The 22,070-nt window shown below is 40.8% G+C and overlaps 4 protein-coding genes and 1 non-coding gene across 6 annotated transcripts; 1 reads left to right on the plus strand and 4 right to left on the minus strand.

Annotated features, from left to right (window-relative positions):
• Positions 1-1,745: 1,745 nt before the first annotated feature.
• On the minus strand, positions 1,746-9,557 carry TMEM98 (transmembrane protein 98). Of its 2 annotated transcripts, XM_053453788.1 has the most exons (8): positions 9,449-9,524; positions 6,383-6,437; positions 4,849-5,027; positions 4,584-4,715; positions 3,884-3,917; positions 3,184-3,299; positions 2,666-2,725; positions 1,746-2,382 (listed from the first exon to the last, which is right to left on the minus strand). In XM_053453788.1, the coding sequence occupies exons 3-8, from the start codon at positions 4,977-4,979 to the stop codon at positions 2,175-2,177; spliced, it is 681 nt and encodes a 226-aa protein (XP_053309763.1). In that variant the 5' UTR covers positions 4,980-5,027; positions 6,383-6,437; positions 9,449-9,524; the 3' UTR covers positions 1,746-2,174. The 2 variants fall into 2 exon arrangements, with proteins under 2 accessions (XP_053309763.1, XP_053309764.1); XM_053453789.1 differs by lacking the exon at positions 6,383-6,437 and having other exon boundaries at positions 9,449-9,557.
• Positions 9,558-10,398: 841 nt separating this feature from the next.
• On the minus strand, positions 10,399-12,640 carry LOC128471748 (sperm acrosome-associated protein 5-like). Its single transcript, XM_053453723.1, has 4 exons — positions 12,335-12,640; positions 11,381-11,530; positions 10,952-11,030; positions 10,399-10,528 (listed from the first exon to the last, which is right to left on the minus strand). The coding sequence occupies exons 1-4, from the start codon at positions 12,459-12,461 to the stop codon at positions 10,468-10,470; spliced, it is 417 nt and encodes a 138-aa protein (XP_053309698.1). The 5' UTR covers positions 12,462-12,640; the 3' UTR covers positions 10,399-10,467.
• Positions 12,641-12,919: 279 nt separating this feature from the next.
• On the minus strand, positions 12,920-15,347 carry LOC128471382 (lysozyme C-1-like). Its single transcript, XM_053453319.1, has 4 exons — positions 15,167-15,347; positions 14,040-14,189; positions 13,477-13,555; positions 12,920-13,099 (listed from the first exon to the last, which is right to left on the minus strand). The coding sequence occupies exons 1-4, from the start codon at positions 15,297-15,299 to the stop codon at positions 13,039-13,041; spliced, it is 423 nt and encodes a 140-aa protein (XP_053309294.1). The 5' UTR covers positions 15,300-15,347; the 3' UTR covers positions 12,920-13,038.
• A 1,673-nt stretch (positions 15,348-17,020) lies between these two features.
• TRNAQ-UUG (transfer RNA glutamine (anticodon UUG)) lies at positions 17,021-17,092 on the plus strand. Its single transcript has one exon. It is a non-coding gene; the product is annotated as a tRNA-Gln (tRNA).
• Positions 17,093-20,564: 3,472 nt separating this feature from the next.
• On the minus strand, positions 20,565-21,937 carry GNGT2 (G protein subunit gamma transducin 2). The gene is made up of 2 exons (XM_053453563.1): positions 21,678-21,937; positions 20,565-20,803 (listed from the first exon to the last, which is right to left on the minus strand). The coding sequence occupies exons 1-2, from the start codon at positions 21,759-21,761 to the stop codon at positions 20,678-20,680; spliced, it is 210 nt and encodes a 69-aa protein (XP_053309538.1). The 5' UTR covers positions 21,762-21,937; the 3' UTR covers positions 20,565-20,677.
• Positions 21,938-22,070: the final 133 nt, after the last annotated feature.

Consider the following 22,070-nt stretch of genomic DNA (forward strand, 5'->3'; position numbering starts at 1 on the left):
TACTATTATATAGCACCAACAATTTCCACAGCACTCCTTACTCCATACGTTCAAAAGGTCGGGCAAAACAAGAACCTGACAGACTGAGACGAACCGGAAAAGAGGGCCTTGCGTGTAAGCTTACAATCTATATATTATATATATATATGTATGTATAGTGGTAAAGATTAAACTTTGGGCCTATATTACATTGGAAATCCTATGGGAAAAAATCTCCTTGAACACAAAGCCTAATGCTGGATACAATAATAACCCCCAGCGCTGTATCAATGCGTTTTGAAGGTGTTGGTTGGAATGGGGGTGTTTGAGCTGCGGTGGCTTGAAATTTACGTCCATCTCAAAAAGAATTGAGCCGTCCCACTCAATAATCTTCATAGGAAGCCCCGGCGCGGCAGACACGAAACCAGCAAAATGACAGACTGCGTTGAGGGACAGGCTGTCAAACTGGGGACAATGTTGGCACTGGGAAGCTGTTTTGGGGACAAGGTTGGCACTGGGAAGCTGTTTTGTGGACAAGGTTGGCACTGGGAAGCTGTTTTTGGGACAAGGTTGGCACTGGGAAGCTGTTTTGGGGACTTGGTTGGCACTGGGAAGCTGTTTTTTGGAACAAAGTCGGCCCTGGGACCCTGCTTTTTGAAAATAGGTTGGCCATGGGATGAAAGATTATATTTATTATTTACTGTATTGTTAATATATTTACACCTAATATATATTATTAGGGGGTGTTTTGGTGAAACAATTATTTAATTCACCTCTCTCACTTATTCCAGGACATACATTTCATATACAAGGCAACTGATTTACTTATACATTATACAGGGCCGGCTCGCAGATCTAACTATACTTTATAGAGGGCCGGCTGACTACGGCTAGGACTCCTATGACAGTTAGTCCCCCAGCAGACTTAGACACTAGTAAATATTGGTTGGAGCTTACCACAGAGCACCCCAAAAATCATATATATAGTGTTGTATTTGCCTTCAGCAGCCATGCCTGCTGCCCTCTGTGCTCTGATGTCCGTACTTGGACATTGTGATATGATGTCATATCTCGGCGCCCCACTTATAAAGGAAGTGCGGAGCGGAATCGTTGATCTCTCTTTTAACCGGCTCAGGGGGATCAAGACTCCTGTCATGCTGCAGGGGGCTAATTCCCTCTAGGCCAGAATATGTCACTATATATATATATTCTACGGTTCAAGAGTTTGTGGTCACTGAGTTGTTTTCATGGAAAACAAGGACATTTATGTCTGTAAAATAATTGCAAAAGGGTTTTCTAACCATCAGTTAGTCTTTTAAACTAAAAATTGGATCAGCAAACACAACGTGCCATTGGAACCCAGGAGTGATGGGAGTGATAAAGGGCCATTGGAACACAGGAGTGATGGGAGTGATAAAGGGCCATTGGAACACAGGAGTGATGGGAGTGATAAAGGGCCATTGGAACCCAGGAGTGATGGGAGTGATAAAGGGCCATTGGAACACAGGAGTGATGGGAGTGATAAAGGACCTCTGTACGCCTATGAAGAGATTCCATTAACAATCAGCCGTTTCCAGCTACAATAGTCATTTACAACATTAACCCCATCAGTGCTGGATTTCAGATCCATTTCATGTTGTCTTTGTCTTTCAAAAACAAGGACATCTCAAAGTGACCCCAAATGATACAACTGATGTCCAGCAGCTACAAAATCATGACTTATTAAAGTTGCAATACAAAGTATATTTTGTTAAAATAAAAGAAACTATAAATAGTTTGTGTGTATTACAAAAGCAACAAAAAAATAAAAATGTTAAAAGACAGACAGAGGTTAACTTAGGCCAATAATTACTCAAGATGGCGGAATCTACGTAGCGAGAAGTAAAACTCAACATACAATACAATTATGAAGTAGAAGTCATTAGAACATCACAGCAATTTCACCTGGCATGACGGATAAATCGACATTGATTGTCATTATGTCATTAAGTATAATAAATTCACAAAAAACGTTAAAAATGTAACATCTCGCTGGGTTCCAGGAGATGTCCTCCTCGCTTAGAATGAGGATAGTAGGGACAGGAGCTTAATCTCAGAGAATCCGGGTAAAGAGAATCAGGATAGTTTCTCTGAATATATACATGCGATCCAATTATCTGAAATGTCCCTTCTTTACAAAAAAACTGGGAAGGCCATTAAATTGTAGATTGCTCCTGCAAGAAATTGTCAGCTCCTGGGATCACTCGCTCGGGCTCAGCGGCTAAGGCGGCTTCCCTTAGGACGGTCATGTGCTCCTCGGCGGCAGACATTGATTGGTCGATCCAGTCCATCCCGACGGTCAAGTGACAAGCGTTTTTGGTCACCAGCACAAGATGACTGACGGAGAGAAGGAGGGCAGTGGTTCTGAAAAAGAAATTTTACAAAACTGATGTAATTAAACCCGCAAATCGATCAAAAAACTATGCTTTTCGATCTAAAGGTTTGAAGGGACTATTCTACCCAATGAAAGCTGAGACCCGCATTACACGGGGGTAGAATAGCGTCTCAATTTGTTAGAATGTCTTCTAAATAACTTCTCCAATAAACTTATTTTCTTCAAAGAGCCATAGAAAGAATTAATCTTTTCCGTTATTGAGCATCTTTTGATATTGGGGCCGATACGAGGTACGGAGGGGGGGATACACACCTAGCATCAAGCAGTTTAGGATCCAAAGGAGGATACATGGAACGGACCACATCATCAACTCTGTAATCAAAATAGATAAAGGTAAAGGTAACTTTCAATATATAATTCATATGGGCTTCTCACATTTATCTCATAAAATCAGACAAAATAACTCTCTGGGTGGGACCCGGAGTCTCCAGGCGAAGATCTGCTTCCCTGGGTCTCCAAGTCAATTTCTTTTTTCCTTTGACAAGGAAGTGGTATCTGGCCACACCCACTTCCTGCCTACTTCCCACCCACTCCCCCACACAGCAATAAATCTCATTTGTTCTGGAGGTAAACAAAGAAACGCATGTTAGACGCCATCATCAGGACGCATAGGGTAATGCGCTTGGTGCACCCGGAGAACAAACTATGTGCATATTGAGTATGTAATATTATGGTAGATTTGTTTTTGGGTTTTTTTTGCTTTTTTTATTAAAACTGCTTAAAGTTGGTTAAGTATGCTTCTCTATCACTTGCCAAAGAAACTGGCTCACCTTGGACTGATTCTTTTTGCAACAATAATAATGTCGCTTAGGCTTGATGAAGACTTCATCTTGGCGCCAGATCCCATGGTCATAGCGACCAGCTTCTCCGTCAGGGTATGGCATATCTGGAAAAAAAACATTTAGAATCATAGCATTTATATTTTTATCACTATATTCTCTATTTATAGATTCCAACCTTCCACATAAACTGCCCCCAATATGTAGAATTCGGTCTGGTACCTGACAGGGGTGTAATACCAGCAGCTGCCTTATTAAATAGGATTTCTGGGCATATTCAGCCAAAAAGGCAAGTTTGGGTCGCTGATGTGCAGCGGCCCACCTGGTATTTGCCTGATGTGCCGGATGGCCAGTCCGGGCCTGGATATGGGTCGACAAAGTTGCTTCTTGCCTGTTGTGTTGTTTGGTCTAGTAGGACATTGGGGTTTATTCGCTAAACTGTGAGTTTATACTAACTTTTATTTTAACTTGCATGCCCTTGCCTGGAACTCGCACAAGTCAAAGTTGCCTAGATTCTCAAACAACTCTTACTTTAGTGAATATGTGCATGCAACCTAAGTCGAGTCAGGCCAGTCGAGTTCTCCTGCAATTCAAGCACTCGACTTCTTAGTGAACAGACCACTGCGTGACTAAAATCCCTATCATCCAAGTCATATAAATGAGAGACTTATTTCGACCAAAGCATTCCTACCTTTAGAATGGAGATGCAGTGCGAGACCAGCCCCCTAATGAAATAAAACATAAATAGTAAGAAATGACTTTCCGATTTTTATAGATTGTAAGATTGCAAGCTCTTTTGAATAGGACCCTCCTCACCTGTTTCTGTAAGTCAAATTGTTATGTTATACTATTTGTTATGTCCTGTCTACTCATTGTACGGCGCTACGGAATATGACGGCACTATATAAATCCTTAAATAATTATGCTTATTATATTTAGTTTAATTAGGGCATGTGCCATTTTTAGTATTATTTTTGTATTTCTAGATGATCTTTTCATGCAATGAATTATGTTAAGTTCTATAAATAGCAATAAATTCAGGAAAAATGATTTTTAATACAATTAATTAGTCCATGTTTGATTTTTTTTTATAGTATTTGATTATATATCTCCAAAAGATTCCATAGTAAAAGTAATCAGAAACTTTTCACCTGTAGCTGTTGATGGACTACAATTCCTATCATGCCTTTCCAGGCTATATACCCTGATATTGAGAAACTGTATTCTCTTTGGCGCCACCTTGTGGTCAGAATACTCAGTGCAAAGTTAAGCCCAGCAGAAGCAGAACTATGCTACAAAGTAAGATCGTGATGTTTTACTGTACTAAGAGAGTGGTAGATAAGTGGAACAGCCTCCCAGGAATAACACATAATAAATATCTGATAAATTACGAGGCATCTTCAATCCAATCTTCATCTTCGAGGATTGCCTCTATCTGAGGGTTTGTGATGACGACATCATCCAGCTCCAACTCCGATGGCTCAGACTGAGTTTCCATCGCTCCAATTAAATCCACTGTCGGCCTTCAAAATAAAAATCAGAATCTTCTAGTAAGAGATACTACTTGGGACAGAGGTAGAGTTCGGCGGGATAGAGTGGACTGCCCGGCACAAAGCGAGACAGTTGGGAGGTATGGTATATTTAGGCCCCACTTACTTGTTGTTATAATGTGTAAGTAGGTTCTTCGTACGGCAGTATCGCTGTCTGCAGACCACAACCAGAGCCACAAAAGAAGCCAAAAATATGGTGGCCAGGACACCGATTGCCACAATGACCACAGTCTCCATTTCTCTAGCGGGCGATCAGGCGGTTCACGGGCAGTAAAGGGAGATCATCTGAAAATAAGGACGTTGGGAAATTAGGAAACTCATCTATCTATTTATCTATCATTCTATCTATCTATCTATCTATTTATCCATCCTTCTATCTATTTATCTATCATTCCATTTATCTATCCATCTATCTATCTATCTATCTATCTATCTATCTATCTATCTATCTATCTATCTATCTATCTATCTATCTATCTATTACTATTTACATCTGTGTGTTTATAGTAAATTATATGCTGTTATATAAACATAACTGATGCTTACATGTACATCTGTATATATATGCATAGCTCATGCGGTAATATGTATACATTATGTATCAACATTTTAAGCATTTTCATTTATAAAAATATATATGTTATCCAAAAGTATCCGCTGCTCTTCAAAGGTCACGGAGCTGTTTTCATGGAAAACAAGGAAATTTCTGGCTGTAACATAATTACAAAAGGGTTTTGTAACCATTAATTAGCCTTTTAAACGTAAACTTGGATCAGCGAACACAACGTGCCATTGGAAGACAGGAGTGATGGGAGTGATAAAGGGCCATTGGAACACAGGAGTGATGGGAGTGATAAAGGGCCATCGGAAGACAGGAGTGATGGGAGTGATAAAGGGCCATTGGAAGACAGGAGTGATGGGAGTGATAAAGGGCCATTGGAACACAGGAGTGATGGGAGTGATAAAGGGTCATTGGAAGACAGGAGTGATGGGAGTGATAAAGGGCCATTGGAAGACAGGAGTGATGGGAGTGATAAAGGGCCATTGGAAGACAGGAGTGATGGGAGTGATAAAGGGCCATTGGAAGACAGGAGTGATGGGAGTGATAAAGGGCCTCTGGAACGCAGGAGTGATGGGAGTGATAAAGGGTCATTGGAAGACAGGAGTGATGGGAGTGATAAAGGGCCATTGGAAGACAGGAGTGATGGGAGTGATAAAGGGCCATTGGAAGACAGGAGTGATGGGAGTGATAAAAGGCCTCTGGATGCCTATGAAGAGATTCCATTAAAAATCATCAGTTTCCAGCTACAGTAGTCATTTACAACATTAACCCCGTCTGTGCTAGATTTCTGATCCATTTCATGGTATTAAGTGGACAACTATTTGCTGTTGTTTCAAAAACAAGGACATTTCCAAGTGACCCCAAACTTTTGAACTGTAACGCGTACAACAATAAATACATAATAATGACATTCATATGAATTGACGACGTGTATGAATGTCTTTCTACGGTAACCCATCCGATTATCTCTAAGGTGGAATTTATCTTTAAACTTCAGATGGTTCCGGGGACGTTCGGAGATGAAATAGGATTTATTATTTGCTTTTATTCACGATAAAATAAATGTAAACGCTCTTACCTAGAATTAGACATGGAGGTTGAGTTTGCTCGGCAGTCACTTCCGCGTAGGCCTGCTGGAGACGTGGGTAAACAATTCTTACCTTGCGTTTGTCTTTTCCCAAATCATTAACAGACTTCTAATACGGGGCGTTCGCTGCAATGCAGCTGAACCGTTTGGCCCCTGCGTTTACAGCCCCTTTAATATTATATTTCTGCTAATACTGGAAACACACAAAACGACAACATCTATTTATTTTTCGGGGGGGGGGTATCCTTTTTTTTTTTTTTTTTTTTTTTAGGAAATTCATAATTTTTACAATTTCAGTTATTTAAACAGAGGCTTAGATGTAACGTAATGAAGTTTTACTTTACTGAAAAGGTGGTAGATAAGTGGAACAGCCTCCCAGCAGAAGTGGTAGCTGGTAATACAGTGAGGGTATTAAATATGCATGGGATAGGCATACGGCTCCTGAATCTAAGACGAGACCAATGATCAGTGATTGAGACGGGCAGAATAGACGGGGGCCGAATGGGGCCGATCTGCTGGCAAAGTCTATGTTTCTATGCCATCCATTCAGGTAAATCCCGATGACGTAATGAACGCCGAGAACTGACACACCTTAAGGGCGACCCAACCTTAGTTAAAACATAATCCAGGGAAACCGGTTTTGCCACATTAATTTCCCCGGTATAAATAATACCGTCCATTATTAAGCTCTGAATTTCCAAATTCTTAATTGTGACAACATGAAATCAGATCTTTGGGATGGATCCTTTTTGTGTTCCTTCTATCAGATCTCCTTGGAGTCCCCATTAGTGATTCTCTTTAAATGATCACCCCCCCCTTAAAATACAGCACTTTCTATCACCTAAATGTAACAATAAGGTATAAATATATATAAACAACATCAAATGTTTATAAATAAAGTTATGTAAATAAAAACACATCTTTATTCAACATAAAAGCTAGCAACAGATCACAAAGTCACATAAAAGCTATGGTAAAGCCACACCCACACCAAAGCCACACCCACAGCCACACCCCTAAACAGTGTCTTTGGCTATTCCAAATATTGACTTGCACCCCCCCCAACATTTAAGGTGTTCGAATGGGGACCCCCTGTGTCAAGGGGCATGACAATGGGAAACACTGCCCCAGAGGGCGGGGCAAGAGGTGTGGCCTAAAAAGCCACTTTGTGACACTAGTGCAGTGAGGCGGCGGGTGGGGGCTGCAGCGGAGGTCTTAATTGCGTTATTCGCCTCCCTGGGCCGGTCGGGGGGGGGTGATCAGAGGATCTCTCCAACCCTCCCCACAAAAGAGGGGCAGTGGGGCAGCTGTGGGGCAGCTACTGGGGCAATTCCCCAAAAACAAGGACTGTCCTGCAAAAAAAACAGGACAGTAGGGAGGTATGGAACTGAGAGTGCATGTGTAGGGTTGTTTAAGTCCTAAATCTTGTCTCGAGTCATGTGATGTCGCTGAGGTCGACGAGCCAATGAGACGATGGGGCACTTTCACTCATTTTATGCACTCATATATTTCAGGGTAACCTCTTTTTAATCTGTTTTAATCATTTTTTTTTATTTTTTTTTTTATTTCTCAGCAGAGTATATTTCACAAAAATCTGTTAAGGTTCTTGGCAACAACCAGCAGAGATCTTAAGAGGGTAATAGGATTAACATTCCGGTGGGATTTCTCCCTAATGAAGACAATTTAAGGAGAAAAAATGACTATTATCAGACCAGCGTACTGCGTGTATACTGTATACTTCCCGAATAGGGGGTCAGGAAATAGAAGGACATTTTACTTTACTTCTGAAAGGGTGGTGGATACATGGAATGGTCTGCCAGCAAAAGTGGTAGAGATTAATACAGTAAGGGGGTTTAAACAGGTAGAGATGGGCCGAAAGGGGCCCATCTGCTGGCAGATTCACTGCTTCTATCCAATATACAATCGGGGTTATATCATACGTCACAAGTGTTACTATTGTTGTATCTTAAGAAGAAACCTCTGGGGTTCCAAAAGTTTAGGTGACACTCTGTCTTCTTCTGTGTTGGCCCAGTAAAGGTATCACCAAACTTCTCTTGGACCAGTCTGGCTGTACCCATCCCAGGAGGGGCAATTCAAGTCTCTGTGCCCCTCCTTCCTCCCCGATGCCCCTCTTTTCTAGGAGGTCAGAATGTTTGCTGGGTATGAGGGTATCAGAGGGTTCTACAGCCCTAAAAAGCCCCAATAACGACACATAAAACAAAGACTAATAAATCCAAATAAAAGCGACCGTTTATGTAATAGTAGGAGTTATATGGAGTAAGGGGAGGAGTTATAGGGAGGGTTTATATGGAGTAAGGGGAGGAGTTATAGGGAGGGGTTATATGGAGTAATGGGAGGAGTTATAGGGAGGGGTAATATAGGGTAATAGGAGGAGTTATAGGGAGGGGTTATATAGAGTAATGGGAGGGGTTATAGGGAGGGTTATATGGAGTAATAGGAGGAATTATAGGGAGGGTTTATATTGAGTAATGGGAGGGGTTATAGGGAGGGGTTATATGGAGTAATGGGAGGAGTTATAGGGAGGGGTAATATAGGGTAATAGGAGGAGTTATAGGGAGGGTTTATATTGAGTAATGGGAGGGGTTATAGGGAGGGGTTATATGGAGTAATGGGAGGAGTTATAGGGAGGGGTTATATGTAAGGAAAGGATATAATGAATATCTGTGGTTGATATAGGTTATAGGGAGGTGAATCCTCTGTCTCAGATTATAATATGGGGAAGTTTGGGCAGAAATACACATTTTTAATACGTGTAACTGTAATTTTGAGTTTTCTTCTTGGGTAAAATGAAGGTGAAGCAGCATCGCACACATCCAGCCTTCCCAGTGTGCAGCCAGAACGTCCCTTTTTCCAGTTAACCTTCCACCCTCCCCCTATAAACAAAGTAGGCTGTGAGATTTCAGCTCGTTTAACAAAATTCTATACCTTTTCTCTTGTTTCAGTAATAAGAGGGGTAGAATCGTCTAATAAAACCGGTTTTATTCCGTTACGTTACACACACGGACTCGCAAAAAACGGTAAAAGTCCAGAGCTTACCTTTTTGTTCTCTCTCTCCTCCATTCCCACATTCCTGTCTTTATCTGGGACTGGGAGTTGGAACGCATTCCATTCTGACAGATTACGGAGTCTGGAGCCCCGCTGCATTATGGGATTAGTGTGTTCTGAACCACAACTTAGATAAACTATTATTTTTTTATTTTTTTTATATATTTTTTTTTTCTTTGTAAAATTATATTATAATTTTTTATAATTATATTATAATTGTATGCATTTTGCAAATTTATTGATAGGTTTGATAACTATATTATGAAAACTATATACAAAAACAATTAAAAATGTGTGTTTCTCAGATAAAATGTTTTGTCATTTTAACCCCTTAATGACAAAGCCCGTAACGCACGGCCTCAAAGTGCATTGTTTTCAATGGGTTTAGGGACCGCCCATTGTCCTTAAGGGCTTAAACAGTTTCACTGCACTGACTATGGGGTGTAGAGCTTTAAGAGGGGCTCCATAGAATAGCAGGGCTCACAGTAAAGGGTTAAAACCTAGTTTAATCTCATTTAGTTCTAATAAAGATCATTTATCTGCAGACCTGGAGGCCGCTATTGTTGTCAGTCATGTGATATTTAAGTTGCATTTCCTGACTCAAACACCACACTGAGCTGATGCTTTATGGCGATGCTAATGAAGTCTGTCCTTCCATAGACTTTCATTACCAGACAGGTCTATTTACTAAACTGCAAGTGCTAGAGTTGCTTCAATGCTAAACTACATTACTGTAACACAATGCTAGCCCATTTGGCACTTTGAAGGGTCAATTGTTCCTATGGCAACAACAGCCGTAAAGTGTGACTGTGTTATCCATGTTGCTGGAGTATAGAATGTCGGAATGCTTACAGTTAATACCACTCATTAAATAAACACGACACATATCATGTATTTTATATATATGTTTAATAACTTGGAGTTTTATATCGATGACAATTTCCGCTCCTCTTAGTACGGTTAGATTATTTATTTAATTATTTAATATATCATTGCGTTATATTCGGTCATCAGCATCCAGCTGTAAAATTACTTAAATCTTTTCCTTCACAGTTTTTTCCCCAATCGCTCCTAAAAAAAAGAAGGAAAAAAATAACTTACAATTAAATTTCTTTTAAATGCAGCACCTTCTTCTTCTTCCAATGTAGAGCAGGGCTGTCCAAAGCCCCCCCTCCCCCACCCGCCTTCTTTATTTCTAGTATCAGATTTAAAATATGTTTTCAAAAATATTGGGCTGGTTACTTCTTTAAAGTTGTCGTTTTTTGCCCCATAATATAATGTTTATTCAAAATATTTTGCCATTAGCCAATGACATTTCCAGGAGAGAAATAAGAATGAATTTCACAAAAATAATAATAATAATAGCAATAAATTCTATATAATACAACATAATGTCAACAAACAACTAACGGAATCCCTGTAAATTCATCGTAACATCAACAGAGAAATCAATTTTATTTAAACGTTTGTGTTTTTAATTGCAAATTTACCCACCAAGCTGACAATCCATTGGGGTCCGACACAATCCGTTCGAGGCATTTAATATCGTCTTCAATATCAGCGTCCAATAATTCTAAAAGTAGACGAAATATGACAATAACAGCACACCATGAAAAAAAGATAGCCAATGTATTAATCTATACATTACTGCAACATAAAGAAAGGTCACCAATTAGGTAATCTGTTTGTTATCATCAGTATAAAACCTGATGATGTCATTCATGAAATTGGTTATGACCTCATCAGCTAAGCACAAGGGGATACACAGTTTGTGCGCATGGTAAAGGCTTCCTATACTTCCTATACGCCTCTTCTGTAATAGATCAAATTGTCTTCCCATCATACTTTGCCACAAATGTTTCCATCACCTCCCTCCTCCCCCATTATAAAACCCCCCTCCAAATGAAGAAAGCCCATTATTACTTGTACAATCTAATCCACACAAGTTCTTGCGTCCCGGGGTCTCCCCATCGTAGCACCACCAGTAGCTGTTGATCTGGAAGACACCGTACTCCGAGCGGCTCACGTGAAGTGATGTATCGTATCGACTCATGTAGTACGCCATACATGTGTCTGGAGATGAAGACAGAGCAGGGACGCGTGGTTAACAGAACGAGAGAGAAACATGAAAAAAAAACTATTTTTATGCCTCAAACCCTCTCTCAAGAACCCAAGCCCTTCCCATCAATAATCTCCCATATGAACTTCTACCGGATCTCCTATTTGGCTTCCACCAAGCTTTTTTCCCAGCTCCTGTCTTCTTCTCCAAACCTGTTAGGATGTCCGTGATGCCGAACAAATTACCAAATACGAATATCTATACATTGAGTAACATTGAGTAACCATTTGGCTTTGGAACCGTATGTTGGCCACGGCACACCTGCCACATTAATGGAATAAAATATTATTATTAACGTATAAAAGCTGGACTAGAAGTCAACAAAAAAAGGCCAAGTGAATGTCTGAGCTGGTTTGGGGGTTCATGTAATTAACCCTTAATAGGGTTTTTCATCTGAAAAAGACTTGAGATCTGTGTCGAGTTCAGACGGATTCCTATTTACCCCCTCTGTCTCTAGCTGGGTGGTATAAATGTTGGGTAAGTCTGCCAGGTGATGCGGGCCTGAGCATTTCTAACTGAAACCCCAGTTTCTCGCTTCGATCAACAGCACTCTGCAGCTCACAAGGGATTCAGCCGGCGGCGACCCTGGCCACAAAGCTGACTACATCCAGACTGCCGAGCCAAGAAGATCCTGGTTTATGTCACATTTCCTTTATCTACTTTATAAATGTTTGAAGTATTTGTATTGGGGGGGAGGGGGAGCGGAAAGAAATGTAACAAATCAAATTGAGTAAATAAAAATTAAAAAAAACACTCACAGTCTTCCACGGTGTAGCCTTTCACCGTCAGATTGGCCTCCCTCAGTTTATTCACCAACGCACACCGATCCATTGACCACGTTTGGATGGCCAAGGTAAGAAGCACAAGCATCAAGCGGACGATCATTGTTCCGAGACCGAATGAACCGGCTTGTTCCTCGCCTGGTCTTGTAGGCAACGATGAATCATACGGAATGCGAAAATAAGAAAACTACCTACGTCATAATAAAAATAATAGGTGGAGCGATGGATGGAATTCTTGGGATTGAGAAATAATTGCTGTAGCCATCAAACAAACTTAAGGAAGTATTATTTTTAATGTTCAAATCAATGTAACTTTTAATCACTTCATGTCCTTCTTCTTGTTAGTATATATATATATATATATATATATATATATAGTATATGGTTAGTATATAGTATAGTATATATATGGGACATATTTGTAACCACCATGCTAGTTCAGTGTGAAAAAAGTGACCTCACGGCCATATCCATGCATGACATCATCAACAAACTGTGCTAATTACCAGCCATACAACCCACCACATGCCACCCACCCCCCACCCCCCGAAGTCCACAAAATTCTGAATTGGAAACCATTTGCCAAGGATCGCATTTATTGGTGTAAGGAAAGCATGGGCAGAGAAGTCAGTCGAAACACAATTTATTTATTTTCAGGGTTTTTTTTAGCAGGTTCCCAATTAACATCCATCGGAAAAACTGCTTACGTCTTTTCCTTTACAGGAAACTTCCCAAGGAATCCTAGAAAAGAAAACATAAAGACAAAATAAAGAGAATGTAACAATACGGAAACGCTAACAGGGGAATTATAGGAGGTTCAATGGCTTTCCTATTAGCCACCCTCGTAAGACCCCATGTTGTTCCAATAAACTCCCTTTATCTCCAGGCCTGGAGGCCGCCATTGTTGTCGGTCATGTGATATTTTCGGAGCCTTTCCTACTCAAACACCTCACTGAGCTGCTGCTTTACGGCAACGCTAATGAAGTTGGTCCATTGACTTTCATCAGTCAGAGTCTCCAACTGGGTGATTAAGACTGAGCCACTCTAGTGTTTACTAGAGGCAGTGTGATAAGGAGTCAGGGCTAATACTTCTATTTTAATGGGTAAGCAGCACCTACCAAGATTCCAGTCCTTTGGGTTCTCTTACAATCCTGTTAAGACATCTTATGTCATCTGTAACGTCTTCATCCAACAGATCTAACAAAGAAATAAAGCACATAACGATTCGTTACTCCATATATTGACTTGTCACTGTTTTCTTAGATTCTTAGACTTGTCAGATGTTCTTCATAAACACCCGATGGGTCATAAAGTGAGGGGATCACCAAAATAATAAAAGTGGCCCTAATTATCTATGGTCCTTTTGTTCGGAGCTCCTAGGGTTAGTGAGAACTCCTTAGAACTTTTTTTTGGGTCCATTCACTAAAAAGTCGAGTGATAAGCGTTTTTTTACTGTCCATGCTTTGTCCCCATCCCAACGGGCAGGAGATGGACATCATGGAGTATCTCTCATGTTTCAACCCCCCCCCATGCCACTGAGAACAGGATGGGCTCTATACCCCCCAAAACATAATTATTTTATATTACCCCCACCTCACTGCAGACAGGGTTGGGGAAGGGGGGTGATTTTCAGCTCTTGTTTATGTAATAGGGGACTCGCACGCCACCTGTCCCGTATTACCTGAGCAGCGCATTCCGCATATGTTCTTGCGTCCGATGGTCTTTCCGTCAGTGCACCACCAGAAGCTGTTGATCTGGAAGATGCCATACTCCGTACGGCTAGTATGCATCGATGTGTCGTAGCCACTAGCATAGTGGGCCAAGCATAAATCTACAGGTGGAACAATATAAAACAGTTCAAGGGAAAAAATACAAAAAAACAATAAATGTGCAATAAACAGCTGTTTCGCAATATCTCGAGAATTTAATTTCCTGAAAAAAACTGTGATACTCTAATTTTAGATGATGGTCTCGTGTTCTAACATTTCTCCTCCTTTGAAATAAACTCCCCTTCTGTACTTTTTTAAAATCCCTTTAAGAATTTAAATGTTCCTATTATATCTCTTCTCTGTCTTCTTTCCTCCAATCCCGACATATTGGGGTCTCCAGAACTATACCCAATCCTCTAGGTGAGGTCTGACCAGAGATCTGTTGAGTTCCTGCTATTTATGCCACCTGCCATACACCCCAGCACCCTGCAACGCCTTTTCCGACACTTTGTTGCATTGCCTGCTTACCTCCGAAATAATTACTCGCAGGTCCCTCTATTCTTATGGATCCTGTACCGTAATGTATCTGTCAGTCTGCTCTACTAAACAGATGATCTGAATCAGGCATGTCCAAACTTTTTTCGAAGAGTGCCAGATTTGATGAAGTGAACATGTGCGAGGGCCGACCATTTTGCCTGACATTCTTTTAACCATTAAAATTAAATTCAAATTAACTATTTTATGCAAAGTTTATTGAAAATGGCATGCTATTCATTTTGGCAACTTATCTGTGGGGCCTTATCAGCCCGGAACGCGGGCCGCAATTGGCCCTCGGGCCGGACTTTGGACATGCCTGTTATAAATATACATTTGCCATGCATGGTCTGGGGAGAAACTGCAATCAACAGATGGATTGCAGAATTAAGGCTAACAAGGCTTGTTATAGGGCTGTGAATAGCTATGCAGAAAAGTAGAAATATAATAAAAGCAACAATAGAGGGAAAAAGGTCCAAAATGAAGACTGTAAAAGTTATAGAGAGAATACAAAAAAATCTTGGATTTTGGAGCCAGAAATAACAAATTCACACAAAAGACTTACAATCTTCTAATTTGTAATTTTTGATGCCGATAACGCCCCCTTCTTTCAGCTTCTGAGCCAACGCACACTTGTCGATAACCCAGCAGTTTGCCGCCGGTGCCAGCAGAAGAAGAAGAAGAAAGAAGCCCTTCATCGCTGCTATTCTACTAGCCAAAGGTTCATCGACTGTGTTCTGCTTTGTCCGAAACCCTAATATAGCAAGCAGAAGTAAGCAAACAGACATTGCCCCTATTGATGAAGAAAAAAAAACCAGAGCAATGAACTTTTTATTATGCAATATCTCTGGCCATGATGTCAGGATCCCAAAATAATTTGTACCCTTTTTTTATTAGAAGGAAATAGAATGCCGAGAAATGCTAATCAGCACGGCCAATTTATTTTAGGACCAACAAGGTCAAAACATTGTGGCCTTCTGCCTAAATGAGACAAACAAAATGAAAACATTGTTGCAGGGTCTCTAGATGTCTCTGTACAGAATAAAAGCTGTAGGATGACATCATAGTACAGCGCAGAGTGATGATTGTTGAACAGCAGACCAGCCTTGCATTGGTGGCCAAGCTTGAGGTTCAGTTCTAGCCCATTTCTATATAATGGGTTCCCCGTCTCCCGAATTTGTATATCGCGGAGTCGTATTTTCATTTCATCCTTTATCTCACTGCAGGCCATGGGTGCTCCAGATAATCAGAAATGGATGCCCTCTCCCTGTAGAGGAATTTAAACAAAAGCCTGAGACTGAACAGCAAAATTGCAGTTGAATTTCAACATAGAAAAATGTAATATTATGCATCTGGATAAAAAAAAAGACAAGAATTTGAATTATAAATTGAATGTCGGCTTATATGGGATATCCAGACCTGGAAACTTTCTAAGCTCCGGCTACCCTTGCTGGGTTGGAGGTCCCGCTGATGCAGGTGGGCGGTCCTGCTGTTGTTGGTGGGCAGTCCTGCTTGCTTCAGTGGGCGGTCCGCTGATGTTGCCGAAGTGGGCGGGGAGTGGGGGCGTGCCAAAACTCCGCTCACGCGACCCAGGTTTGCCCGTAGTGACTCGGAGACCCAGAGAAGCAGCTGTTCACCCGGAGAGTTCCCAGCAATGGGGGATATCTACTAAGGAGAACCTGGTTATAGACTTTCCACCTGTCTTCTCATATTTAATTGGCAAGACTTAATCTTGAATATGCAGGACAACTATGGAAACCAGTTTATATAAACTAGACACATCATGGAGGCATTTTTTCAATGTAAGGGGAAGAAGTTTTTCTACAGTCGGGGCAGTTAAGCTGTGGAATGCACTGCCAAGTGAAATGGTTTTAGCAGTTTCAATTAATAAAAATGGTTGGGTGCCTGGCTAGCTAGTACAGGGTTAAAACAATTTAACTTTAGCATAGTTAAAGATCCAGGGGGACAAAAAATAATTTTCTTTGGTGTTGAGAGTGATTTTTGTGTTTTTTTTCTTGGGGTTATGTCGGCTAAAGGTCTTTTTACCTTCCCATGGAACACATTTGGTATTTGAGAGGGCTAAACCTGATGGACTTTGTTCTTTTTTAACTCATATAACTATATAACTAATATTATGACTGGTTAACCCTTTCTTCAACCGAGAGGCAGTAACTTGGAAATGACCCTGGGTAAGAGAACACATCGAAATAGCTAATATGAACCGCATGAAAACATATACCAGTATATATATATATATATATATATATATATGTATGTATATATATATGTATGTATATATATATACATATGTGTGTATATATATATATATATATAGTTCTACTTTGTTAACAATCAGCTCTCCAATAAATGTCCTATTGCATCACTGAAGACATAGCCAGCCTCAGATTTGCGCTTAACTGGTTCCATGGTGTAATGGTTAGCACTCTGGACTTTGAATCCAGCGATCCGAGTTCAAATCTCGGTGGAACCTCATCGTTTTATAGGGAATTAATTTATTATTTTTTTGACAAAATAAATTAAGATCATTAGCTAACATTTCATACAGCGACCTTTGCCTGTTAAACACACAATAACATTACATAACAACTGTGATAAGTCAGATCAAAGTGTTGTAACGTTCCCTACAGCTCATTGGCTGCGGCAGATGCCAATCTACGATGTCGCACGTTATTATTGGTGGACGCTGGGTAAGCCCACCATTCTTTTCAAACGGTGGCGATGAGGGCTTTTCGGGGTGCATTGCGCTTCTAGACGGGGTAATAGAAGGTTTCCGGGCGCACAATATGCTGAATCACCGCACGGACCATCGCATTAACCACATATCCCGTTCCCGTGAATACTGGTAATACAGAGACGGTGAACTACAACTCCCGGCATGCATTGCGGTAGTAACGTGATCCCCAATTGGCTGGGTGGTGCAGACTGTGCTGAGAGCTTCCTCGAAATTTGCCGCCAAAGGCTTCCCCATCTTTATTTTGCCCCCCCCAGCATTTGCTTCATTATCACAGGGCCCTTCACAGCTTTTAAAATAGTGTTTTTTTAATCATTCGCAAGGTAAATGTTTCATTTTATTCCTTTATTCCCCATACACAATGTTAGCTAAATAACTCTATTACTCCCTATTTTCTGCTGTGTATACAATAATTGCTATTACCTTTTCTTATATTTATTACAATTATTGAAATCTTATGGAATTAAATTAGTGGTTTAGTAGTTTTTAAGTAGTATCCATGGTTACTGGTCATTTGTATGTGTCTTATGTTTCTTAATGTAAATTCCGAATGATCAAAGAGAGAGATATTATTTTTAAAAAGCTATGGAATGAGACTGGAGTTTACCTAGAGGTTTAGATGACGTAATTACTAATTGACATACATCCTAAGTGTCCCTCTTTAGAAGGGCCAGTCCCCCTCTAGGACCTAAATGCCTCTGCCCCTTTTTCCTCCCCTGATGCCCTCTTTTCTAGGAGCTCAGAATGCTAGCTGGGTATGAGGGTATCAGAGGGTTCTACAGCCCTTAAAGTCATAATAATGTGTTTATAAACAAAAGCAAATGGGTTTGTAAATAAAACATACTTCTAAAGCCCTGACTTGAATACATAGGAAGCTATCCCATTGTTACAATATAACAGGAAAAAAAAGTGTGATAAAACCCTAATCCATAAACCAATCCCCCGGAAGCACTCCTGTGTTCCAAGGGCCCTTTATCCCTCCCATCACTCCTGGGTTCCAAGGGCCCTTTATCACTCCCATCACTCCTGGGTTCCAAGGGCCCTTTATCACTCCCATCACTCCTGTGTTCCAAGGACCCTTTATCACTCCCATCACTCCTGTGTTCCAATGGCCCTTTATCCCTCCCATCACTCCTGGGTTCCAAGGGCCCTTTATCACTCCTGGGTTCCAAGGGCCCTTTATCACTCCCATCACTCCTGTGTTCCAAGGACCCTTTATCACTCCCATTACTCCTGTGTTCCAAGGGCCCTTTATCACTCCCATTACTCCTGTGTTCCAAGGGCCCTTTATCACTCCCATCACTCCTGGGTTCCAAGGGCCCTTTATCACTCCCATCACTCCTGGGTTCCAAGGGCCCTTTATCACTCCCATCACTCCTGGGTTCCAAGGGCCCTTTATCACTCCCATCACTCCTGGGTTCCAGTGGTCCTTTATCACTCCCATCACTCTTGTGTTCCAAGGACCCTTTATCACTCCCATCACTCCTGTGTTCCAAGGGCCCTTTAACCCTCCCATCACTCCTTGGTTCCAAGGGCCCTTTATCACTCCCATCACTCCTGGGTTCCAAGGGCCATTTATCACTCCCATCACTCCTGTGTTCCAAGGACCCTTTATCACTCCCATTACTCCTGTGTTCCAAGGGCCCTTTATCACTCCCATCACTCCTGGGTTCCAAGGGCCCTTTATCACTCCCATCACTCCTGTGTTCGAATGGCCCTTTATAACTCCCATCACTCCTGTGTTCCAAGGGCCCTTTATCACTCCCATTACTCCTGTGTTCCAAGGGCCCTTTATCACTCCCATCACTCCTGGGTTCCAAGGGCCCTTTATCACTCCCATCACTCCTGTGTTCGAATGGCCCTTTATCACTCCTGTGTTCCAGTGGTCCTTTATCACTCCCATCACTCCTGTGTTCCAAGGGCCCTTTATCACTCCCATCACTCCTGGGTTCCAATGGCCCTTTATCGCTCCCATCACTCCTGGGTTCCAATGGCCCTTTATCGCTCCCATCACTCCTGGGTTCCAATGGCCCTTTATCACTCCCATCACTCCTGTGTTCCAATGGCCCTTTATCACTCCCATCACTCCTGTGTTCCAATGGCCCTTTATCACTCCCATCACTCCTGTGTTCCAATGGCCCTTTATCACTGCCATCACTCCTGTGTTCCAGTGGCACGAAAGGGTTAGAAACCCCTTTTTGCAATTATGTTACAGCAGAAATGTCCTTGTTTTCCATGAAACCATCTAAGTGACCCCAAACTTTTGAACAGTAGTGGATGTCATCCGTAATATGACCATAAAACCACTTGTAATGATGTCATTTTGACCTACATGGGACTGACCTTTTGCAACACAAGACGCTAGAAGATAAATCGCAGCCTTTGACGGGACGCGTAAGCAGCTGCTACCGGATTAGCAAGGACTTGGTTAATATCAGGATTTAGCCCCAGAAGTCTGATTTAAAGGAGCGATTAGCAAGAGGGATTCTGTAATCCGAGAACTTCTAGAAAAAAAACAAACAGATCCTTCTGCATCATCAGCCCCCTCTACCCAGTTGATTATTATTATTATTGTCATTATTATTATTTATTGTTTATAAGAAATTCATATTTTGACAGCAAAAGTCATGTGGTAGGTTGGAGAAAATTAAGTGTGAAATAATTGTTTATTGTCGCGATTCAAATGCTGTGTGCTTGACAACTTGAATTTCTTACTTTGATTTAATTTTAATATATAATGCATTTAATTTAATATAAAATTAATTTATTATAAAAATACAGTGGTTCTCCAATATTTTCTTGTATGGCTGGAGTGATGACCACTAAAAGATGTTTTCAACTAGAGCGGTTACTTCTACCAACCGCTAGAGATCAGTTCAATGTAGCAGTCATCTTCTGTCCTGAATCTAAGACTAGATGGGGGCCGAATGGGGCTGATCTGCTGTCTCATATGGTTTCTACGTTCCTACTAGTATGTCGTAACGTGTTTATTGTATATTGTTGATTTATTTTTTTTGGGGGGGGGGGGATTCTGTATTCTGTTCATTTTTTTGTAACAATGTTACGAAATCTGCTGGCGTGATGTAATTCTGCACAATTTACACACACAATGAAAACTTTCTAAAGCCAAATTTTTCGCATTAGCTTTAAATACATGATGCCTTTGTGACAACAGATTATAAACGGCCGATAAAAACATATAAAAGACGCATTAACACTTTACACTGTATTTAATATTAGGATACATTTTAGAACCAAAATACTATTTGAAAGAAGGATGAGGTTATAGTTTGTGACATCGCGCTATGAATTATCTGATCGTTGTCAGCATAAACAGCATCCCCCCTTCTCTTTAAAGGGGTTTTTGTCCTCTGGAACGCCTTTTAATAGGGGGTCCTCTGTTGCTAGAGATTCCACATAGGTTTTCATTTCCAGGGCCGATTTGGAAACCTACAGAAACAAATACATATTACTAATCACAATCTATAATCCAAACCAAACAGAAGGTTTTGTAACAACGATGAGTTCGCTAAGCTAATGTTTATTCTAAGCCTTTGATTTAGAAATCTTCTAGTTTTATTACATTTTAATCCCTTATTTTCTTTCCAGGCGTTAAAAAAAATAAAAAAAAAATAAAAATAAAAAACGCCCGCGACGCTTACATTCTTCATCGTCTTGAATCTGTTTATATTTTGCCCTTCGAGGATCAGCAGCCATTATATGAAGCAATAAGAAGGACTCTCTCTATAGGGAAACGCGTTTTGTATTTTGTTTACTGTTCTTTTAGAAGATAAGAATTTTCTCAAATTTGTGTTTTTGGGAGATTTGTAGTTTTTTTCACAGCTGGCTCTGTGGTTAGTGTACATTTGGCATTTAGGTTCTGGTTGACCCACCTGTCCGTGAAATGTACTTATTGGGGCTCTTTTATGAGAATCATTGAAAAACTGATTAGACCAGGGGGTAACCAACTGGTCGCCGTCAGCTGTTCCTCGTCTACAATGTATTACATTCAAATGATAGAGCACCGGCAGATTCCGTGGCGCTGCTACGAAAGGGAAGTAAAACATTAAAATTGACAATAGGATGCATAGTGAATTACGGAAGTCGAAAGCACAGCTCTCCTTCAAACACAGCTGCCTACTTCTAATTTAGTGAATAAAGCCCTTTTGGTTTAGGGAATAGAACAGTACGATGAATTACCCTGACCAATTACATTGGGGGGAAAAACAAATGAATGACCAACAACAAAGAAGTAACGTGGAACCATCAGATAGTCTTGAGATGCTGTAGGGCATGGAATGGTGATGATGAAGAGATACATTACCAGGACTCTCTCTGTCTTTATCTCCTTCCTTAACTGTTCGATCTCCATCTTCAGCACATCCTTCTCTGTCATGTCCTGAGCCATCTCACAGTAAGTGTCCTACGTATTATGTAGGCACTCTTTATGTGATTTCCCCAAAGGATTGGTTTGTAGGATCCTCCAGGAGATAAAGTTTGATGTTGTGTCAAGAATTCCTGAAGATCACGTGAAGTTGAAGGCTCTGACGTGCAGGAGATCCAGTATCAAGTGTGGAAAGATCAAAAAGAGACTCGGGTAGTATTCAAGATTTTAGATGCTTGGTGGAGGAGTCTGGAATAATTTTCAATGAATATCAGATATTGGATTTAGGATTTTTTTAAGGGCTATACCTGAATCTCCACAAATTTTGGAGAT

Source organism: Spea bombifrons, chromosome 13, assembly GCF_027358695.1.
Source record: "Spea bombifrons isolate aSpeBom1 chromosome 13, aSpeBom1.2.pri, whole genome shotgun sequence".
NCBI lineage: Eukaryota > Metazoa > Chordata > Amphibia > Anura > Pelobatidae > Spea > Spea bombifrons.